Raw genomic sequence first — 8,075 nt, 5'->3', positions numbered from 1 at the left:
TCACTGTCCTGTGAACATGGCTTGGGAATGGAGCTTGTATTGGTTTCCTTGTAGAGAAACCACAAAGCCTCCCAATTTCACAGCAAAGGCTGCTTCACAAAATACTGAAAACAAGTTCAGCACATGGTGTCACAAACTGAAGCCAGTGCAAGAAATGGTGCTTGGGTGGCCTTGGAAGCTGTCACAGACAGATGGGCTGAGCAGAAGCAAACAGCAAGGGGAGGCATTTGCTGGAACACAAACACATTTTGACAGAAATACACACACATTCCAGCTGCATCTGTAATGGCCAGCAACGAAAGTCCCATTCCAGCTCAGTTTAAATGGAAAAGGGTTGACTAACAAGGTGTAGTCTCTTTTTGAGCCAAGAACTCCCAGTTTTCCTTTCCAGCACCACTGTTTCCCCCATCCTGGCTGATGCACCACAGGTTAATGAGGTGTGAACAAAGGGCCATGGCATCAGACCTGCCCAGAGCTGTCCCCAGACTTGCAGTGCTTGGCAGTTGTCATAACGGGATGTGTGAGGAAACAAGGGGTGGGGCTAAGAGCACAGGCTTGAACCCCAGCAACGGGATCTCTGCAGTGCCCTGGGACTTGGTATCCTTACTGCCCAACTGAGAGACACACTGGTTAGTTTTCAGTGTATAAATTCATGGAGTTTGGATGTTTACAAACAGTTAAGAGACCTGCTTTCTCTAGAGACAAGCAGATGTGCTAATGGGGTATTACAATGCAACAGAAGAGTGGACCAGGCTCTGTCATTTAAAAATACTGTATTTTATTTATATTTATTTACTTAAGAAAACCTAAGGGTAAATAAGCCGAAAGTGTCACCAGTGATGAACCCACACAAAGACTATGAGACATGAGATCTTCACAACCATATTACACAAAAAACCCCATGAAGAAGTGAGACATTGTTTGGGTGCTTTTAGCTAGGCATTATGAAAATCCCTACAGCAACAGCTTCCATAGAAACAGCTTTCTTCCTAGTGGAAGCAGGATGCAGCTAGCATCCAGATTAGTAGCACTCCCTTGCCAAAGTGTACCCCGTGTAAGAAGGCTGGGATATTGACTGATTGTACCGACACATGGCTGCTAACACACCTCTCTCATAATGCCTCCAACCACGGCTTTGCTCACTCCCTCCACCTGATGTGCCTTCCCACACGTGCTGGTGCCGGCCTGAGGACACACCCTGCCATGTGCCCGCTGCCCAGTAAAGCACGAGATCCGGGGGTTGCTCCTTTGAGCCAAGGGCATCGCGCTGACCTGGCTGAGCTAAACTCCATGGGAGCTATTTTGGTGGGCTCTCCAGTACTGCACAATACAAGAAGCGTGGCCTAAAGTAACATCCACCTACAACACACTAGTAGATCATTTCAGATTCAGTACTATGTACAATTTACTCTTAGTATACTAAGGAGCTGTGGTATTTCATCTGAGATGTGTTATTTGACTGATGATTATTGAATCTTTCTGTCCACTGGGCTGCAGAGGAATGCTGCACTGGCTATACCATCAGGTTAAGAAACTTCAACAACCTGCCTCAGTTCTTCAAACAGGGGTGTGAGCTCCTTCTCCAAACTTACAATCAGCCCTAGAAAGAAACATAATACTCCATTAAACAACATCACTGAGAAGCCTCTCTCCAAAGCCCATAGCTCCCTCCCCTTCCCAAGTCACAGACAGTGATTTTCAAAGCCTGAAACATTTCATGTGAGCTACTCACTTTCCTGTGAATAGGGAACAGCATCCCCAGACACCCCAGGGTGTCTACAATCCCTGGTACTGAAGAGGTGCCCAGTGCAGCACAACTCTCCCCCACTACTGCCTTGCCACTTCCACAGCTACTGCAGCCCAAGAAGCTGTACCAGAATTAAATCCCTTCTGCTCATATTAGCCAGCATCCTCACGACCAAGGCGAGGGTCTGACTGAAGGACTTCCCCACCCCACAGAACTGTAGACAAACCTGCACATGCTCCTGCAGGATGTTAACTTGACTGACAGAAAGAGACCAAACAGCTGGCTTGTACAGCACAGCACCTGCCCATGCAGCAAAGGCAAGGTTAATCACAGGAGAAATAAGTTTCTAGAAGAATAACTCCAGCAAGCCACCTAAATATGTGCATTTTAACTCACACCTTTTCCTTCTCATCTTTCACAATTTGCTGACAAAATTCACAGCAGGAACAAAGCAAACACAGCTTGAAGTGAATTCAGGGATTTTCAATTATTAAAATACTTGGGCCTTAAAATACTGCAATCTTTAAAACAAATGTGTAGACATACCTGTATTGGCATTGCTGCTTGCAATGAAACTCACTACCAAAGGTAAGCGATTGAACTGCACCACCTGCAAGGAGAGAGAAGCGCTCAGCCAGCAGCTAACATATGGATGTCAGGGCTCTGATAAATTCTTTCCACATAAATTCTTTCTTCAACAAGCAGCCTCCTCAATTTAAAGGACAAACAGGAGCAAGAGCCACAGAGGTGACTTTTTAGTGTACCCGTTTCTTAAGATTCATGGTTAGAAACACAAACAGACCTTACACTACAGTACAGGGAGCTGCACATGGAAAATCTGGCCATTCCCTCTGTCTCCATGTTCTACAGACTGCTGTCCACCAGAACCCTACCTTAGCTGCAGACCCTGCAGATTCCATTGTGGAGACACACCCTCCACAGGAAACAGGATGGCAGACAGGTTTATTGTTTTAAAATACTGTTCCCTGTACAGGAATATCTGTTCTTCCATTAACAGGGAAATGGTGCCATGGGCACAACAGTAAGCTAGTAGCATCAAGAGAGTCAAAGAAATGTACTGATGTGGGCAAACTGTCTTACTCACCCACTTATTTCCAAGCAAAGCTTGATACACTATAGGCTAAACAGCTGGTCAGTTTACTGCAGTCATAATTAAAAACTCTCAGGGCCACCAGAACTCATGAAGGAACAGAAATGTAGTAGATTATGGACTTCTGGACACAAATAATTAATTTATTTCTGAAAAATGTGAGTGGTATTCCAAACCATTCTTATCTCAAAGCCATATTGGCAGCAAGATTAGCTATGAAGTAGGCTGCATGTGCTTTAATTAATGTTAGGTGTCACTAATTATAAACATTGTTTCTAAAAGAGTACATAAACCCTTCATAAAAGATTCAGAAGACCATACGAACAATACCTCCTGCAAATTCAGAACCACTACACTTTCCCACTATCAAGAAGTAAATCTCAAGTTTTGAGAAATATAACAGAAGTTTTAAAAATACTGTGAAAGTTTGGCTTAACCATTTAAGCTGTGTAAGAAATAAACCAAAATTACTTCAATAGCAGCCTAGTGAAAATCTACCAGAGCTTAAACAACCTTCTTTCTCTTGCTCAATGTAACGCAGGAACAGCTCAAGTTGCTGAGGACAGGGCACGCTGAGGTTACTCACCTGGTAGGTATTGTAATAGCAGATGATACTTTTGTTTTTAGAGAGTCCTAACTTACTGCCCTGATCTGTGGCAAGGGCAAAGGTGGACAAAAAGCCAGGTCGCAGTGCATGTTCTGGAGCATTATCATTGGCAACTAGAACAAAACAAGAAAATCTTTATCTTTACATGGTGTCTCTGACTGCACCTCAAACTCTCATCCAGCTCAGTGCTCTGCCAAAACCAGAGAAACATGCAAGATGCCCGAGGTGCTCCCACAGGAACACCAGACAATTTTCACGAGCTGTACATAATTTAATGCTCTCTGTATGATCATAGCTTGCTATAGCAGCATCCCTCCTTGCATACCTGAAAAAGACTCTTTTCCTTTAGGATGCACAGCCTGTGCTGATGCCCCTTTGGTTCCATGTCCCACACTGTTTGCACCCATTCCAACCTTTGAACAGAGTAGTGGCACACACTTGACTGCAGACAGGTGAAGATGTGCAAGTTCTGCTGGGTGTTTGAATACTTTGGAGCATTGAGCAAAATAAACCTGCAATACTTGAATCTTTGTATCCTTAAACCATTATACTCACAAGCCAAAACCATCTGAAACAAGCACTGCAGAACATGAAAACTAGAGTACCAAAGAAACCAACAAAATACTGCCAAGCTCTCTCTACTACTTAGTATCAATCAGCCTGTGAGGGACTTGAAGCTAAAAGGACCTTACAGCATTCCAGCCCCTGTCATGGAGGAAAACTCCCACAGACTACAGTTACTGAGGGCACAGACAAAAGGATATGTTCAAAAAGGTACATAATCAACTAGTGAACTTTTACTTAAAGTCCAATTAAATTCTACCACTTGGGATATTCGGGTATTTGGCATAACCAGGAAGACTTTTCTGTACTTCTCTACCCTCTGCTGTTCAATCAGGATTTCAGCTGCAGAGCACAGTGAGAAGCTGAAGTTACCTTTGATAACAGGCACACCATCTCTATCTGAGACCACAATAGCATGAAGTCCTTCAACACTGAAAAAAAAAAAAAGGAAGAAGATGCATAATTTTAAAACCACAGTAATTAGTACAAAAGGTTTTTTGTGTGAACAAATGTGCAAAGAAGGGGAGAACTTTGAAAAAAACTGATGCCTTCATTAATTTAGTATTTGTTCTGTTTAGTACAGGTCTGGTGGCCCCAGCAATAAGAAGGACATGGAACTGCTGGAGCAAGTGCAGAGGAAGCCATGAGGTTGATGAAAAGGCTGAAGCACTTCCCCTACAAAGGCAGGCTGAGGAAGTTGGGGCTGTTCAGCCTGGAGAAGAAAAGGTTGAGTGGAGACCTCACAGCAACCTTCCAGTATCAGAAAGGGGTTTATAGGGAAGCTGGAGAGGAACTCGTAATCACAAACTGCAGTGACAGGACAAATTGAAAACCAGGAAATTCAGGTTAGCTATTAGGAAAAAATTCTTTACTATGTGGCGGTGAGATAGTGGAACAGGCTGCCCAGGGAGGCTGTGGATACCCCACCCTGGAAGTGTTCACGGCCAGGCCGGACAGGGCTCTGAGCAAGCGGGTGTCGTGGGAAGTGTCCCTGCCATGGCAGGGGGCTGGCACCCGATGGGCCCGGCCGCCCGCCCCGCACAGCCCCGCCTCACCTCGGCAGCTTCTTGTACAGGAACCGCTTCAGGTCCTGCGGGCAGAGACGGCGGCGCGTTACTCACGGCCGCTCCGAGCGGCCGGGCACTCCGGAGCTCCCTCCCCGCCCGAAGCACCGCCCGGCCCCGCCAGCAGCCCGCCCCGGCCCGCCCGCCCCGCGGAGCCGCACTCACGTCGGCCATGGCTGGGGCCCGCCCGCTGCTGCCGCCGCCGCCTCCGGGGCCTGCGAGACAAGACGAGGCGGCCCCGTCACCGCGGGCGGCCGGAGGGAGGGAGGCCGCGCTCCGTCCCGGGGCCCGGCCGGCCGCTCCCGCCCGCCCCGCCGTACCTGCCCGCGCCCCGCACGGCTCCGCCGCCGCTTCCCTCGGAGCGCTGTCACATGAGCCACGGCACCGCCCTGCCGGCCCCGGAACCGCTTCCCGGCCGTCCCCGCCCTCCCCGCCCCGGCAGCAAAACGAACCAAAGCCAAAACAAGCCATAGCGTTTTGCTTAAAGATCAGCGACAGAAAGCGAACGTCTTTTTCTGCCGAGAAATTACTGCCGCTCTTCCACTGTTGCCTATTTCCCGTACTTTTGGATCAATTCCATCAAACCATGAGCCTGCAGGCCAATTTAACAGCTAATGTGAAGAAATAAATAGATTAATTTAGTAGATGCCTACAGTGTAACAGTTAGTTACAATGGTAACTGCACATCTGTTTTTAAAGTCTTCTATCGGAATGCAGGACCCTTATGGTAGATCTAAAAATGCCCCAAGCTGCTCAGCATGTAACAATGATTTTTCTTTAAAAAAAAAAAAAAAAAAAAAAGCTGCTACAGGCCAAGCACGGAATCACAGAATAAATTAAGTTGGAAAAGACATCCCAGATCATCAAGTCCAGACTATGACTAAACACCACCAGGTTAACCAGACCATGGCCCTGAGTGCCACGTCCAGTCTTTAATACCTCCAGCAGCAGTGATTCCATCACCTTACTGGGCAGCCCGTTTCAGTACTAGTCACCTTTTCTGTGAAGAATTTCTTGCTAACATCCAACCTGAATCTCTCCTGGCACAGCTTGAGATAATTTCCTCTCATCCTGTCACTGGTTGCATGCTAGAAGAGGCCGACCCCCCCAGCTACACCCTCCTGTCAGGGGGCTGTAAGCAGTAAGGTGCCCCTGAGCTGCCTCTTCTCCAGGCTGAACACTCACCCCCAGCTCCCTCAACCACTCCTCACAGGACTTGTGCTCCAGACCCTTCTCCAGCTCCGCTGCCCTTCTCTGGGCACACTCCAGCTCCTCAATGTCCTTCTTGCAGTGAGGGGCCCAGAACTGGACACAGCTCTTGAGCTGTGGCCTCACCAGTGCCGAGTACAGGGGAACAATCTCTGCTCCTGCTGGCCACACCATTGCTGATACAGGCCAGGATGGATGCCCTTGGCCTTCTTGGCCCCCTGGGCACAGCTGGCTCATGTTCTGCTGCTGTCACCAGAACCCCCAGGCCCTTTTCCACTGGGCAGCTTCCCAGCCACTCTTTCTCCTGCTTGTGGCACTGCCTGGGGTTGCTGTGACCCAAGGGCAGCACTCAGCCTTGTTAAACCTCATTCTGTTGGTCTCAGCCCATTGATCCAACCAGTCCAGATCTCCTGCAGAGACCTCCTGCCCTCCAGCAGATCGACAATGCCACCCAACTTGGTGTCACTGTGGACTTACCGAGGGTAGACTCAATTTCCTTATCCAGATCATCACTAAAGATACTGAATAGGAGTGGGCCCAATACTGAGCCGAGGGGACACCAACAGGGACTAGAGCATTGTTGATACCTGAAGATTTTGCTTAGATGCCAGTATAAAATTAAACTTTTAAAAAGTGTAAATTAAAAAAAAAAAAAAAAAACTTGGAAATTGCTAATGTTTCTGCACATATAGGTCCAGTGACATTTCCAAAAAGCTCAAAACAGAAATAAGCCACTTTCTGCAAGTAAGAGGAAAAAGTAATTCAAAAGAACAAATTTATTTGAATACTGAGAATCCATACCTCCTTCTTAATCCAAGCCATGCACACACAGCAATTTGATAAGGACTTGGTCATATTAGAGAGATACTTAAAAGATACTTAAAATCATTGTGTGAGCTTCTGGTATATTTTGAAAATGCTACCTGGAACAACCTTGGTCTTCTCATTTATTAAAATATTCCCTAATATACACTAAATATGTTTAAAAATGCAACTTTTAAAAAATTATTTGCAGCCATGATGCTCAATGAACAATTTTACTTATTTCCCTGTCACATTTTGAATAAAAGCTATGCAAAAGCATCTATGAGATGGCTCCTGTACTACTATTAATGGGAATTTATTCTCCCATCCCAATGACAGTCATTCTATATGTGGAATAAACCAGTACTGGAGGGAGAAGCGTATCTTACATGAAGGATAACATTGTAACTAAACAGTGTATTTTAACATTATTTCTAAAAACATGGAGAAGCCCAATACTCAAACCTAATTCCTGCCAGACTGAGCAGTATGGGAAGTATAGTTTATAATGGTGTCCTGCTTTCAGCTGGGAGAGGGGAGTTACTTTTCTTCCAAGCAGCTGGTACAGTGCTGTGCCTTGGATTCAGTATGAGAATAATTTTGGTAACACAGATACTTTGGCTGTTGCTGAGCAGTGCTTACTCTAAATCCAGGATTTTTCAGTTTCCCACGCTCTGGCAGTGAGCAGGTGAACAAGAAGCTGGGAGGGAGTACAGCCAGGACAGCAAACCTGGATGTGCCAAAGGGCAATTCCATTCCATGGATCCCCTCATGGTCAGTGTATAAACTGGGGAGGTTGGTCAGGAGCTGCTGACTGCTCAACAGGGACAGGCAGGGCATGGGTCAGAGTGTGGTGAGCAATTGCACTGGGCATCAATTCCTCTCTCCCTTGTTGTGTCCCTTTTCATTGCTGTTGATCACTGATACCTGATTTTGTTTCGATGATGAAACTGCTGTCATCTCAACCCA

General features: G+C 46.5%; 1 protein-coding gene across 1 annotated transcript; it reads right to left on the bottom strand.

Moving 5' to 3' along the window:
• Positions 1-756: 756 nt before the first annotated feature.
• LAMTOR3 (late endosomal/lysosomal adaptor, MAPK and MTOR activator 3) lies at positions 757-5,515 on the bottom strand. The gene is made up of 7 exons (XM_021550284.3): positions 5,414-5,515; positions 5,259-5,308; positions 5,085-5,119; positions 4,402-4,460; positions 3,445-3,578; positions 2,294-2,357; positions 757-1,600 (listed from the first exon to the last, which is right to left on the bottom strand). Exons 2-7 carry the CDS (start codon positions 5,265-5,267, stop codon positions 1,527-1,529), a joined length of 375 nt encoding a protein of 124 aa, XP_021405959.1. The 5' UTR covers positions 5,268-5,308; positions 5,414-5,515; the 3' UTR covers positions 757-1,526.
• Positions 5,516-8,075: the final 2,560 nt, after the last annotated feature.

The sequence above is a fragment of the Lonchura striata genome, chromosome 4 (assembly GCF_050655825.1).
Source record: "Lonchura striata isolate lonStrDom1 chromosome 4, ASM5065582v1, whole genome shotgun sequence".
NCBI lineage: Eukaryota > Metazoa > Chordata > Aves > Passeriformes > Estrildidae > Lonchura > Lonchura striata.
The sequence above is the reverse complement of the archived record's forward strand: the minus strand, read 5'-3'. Positions and strand labels throughout refer to the sequence as shown.

What these genes read in the sequence shown, in the direction of transcription:
- LAMTOR3 (XM_021550284.3), bottom strand. An exon ending in CTGTACAAGAAGCTGCCGAG is followed by an intron (nt 4,461 to 5,084) that starts GTGAGGCGGGGC and finishes TTTTTTTTTCAG; the next exon opens with TGTTGAAGGACTTCATGCTA. An exon ending in GCTATTACAATACCTACCAG is followed by an intron (nt 2,358 to 3,444) that starts GTGAGTAACCTC and finishes CTCTCCTTGCAG; the next exon opens with GTGGTGCAGTTCAATCGCTT.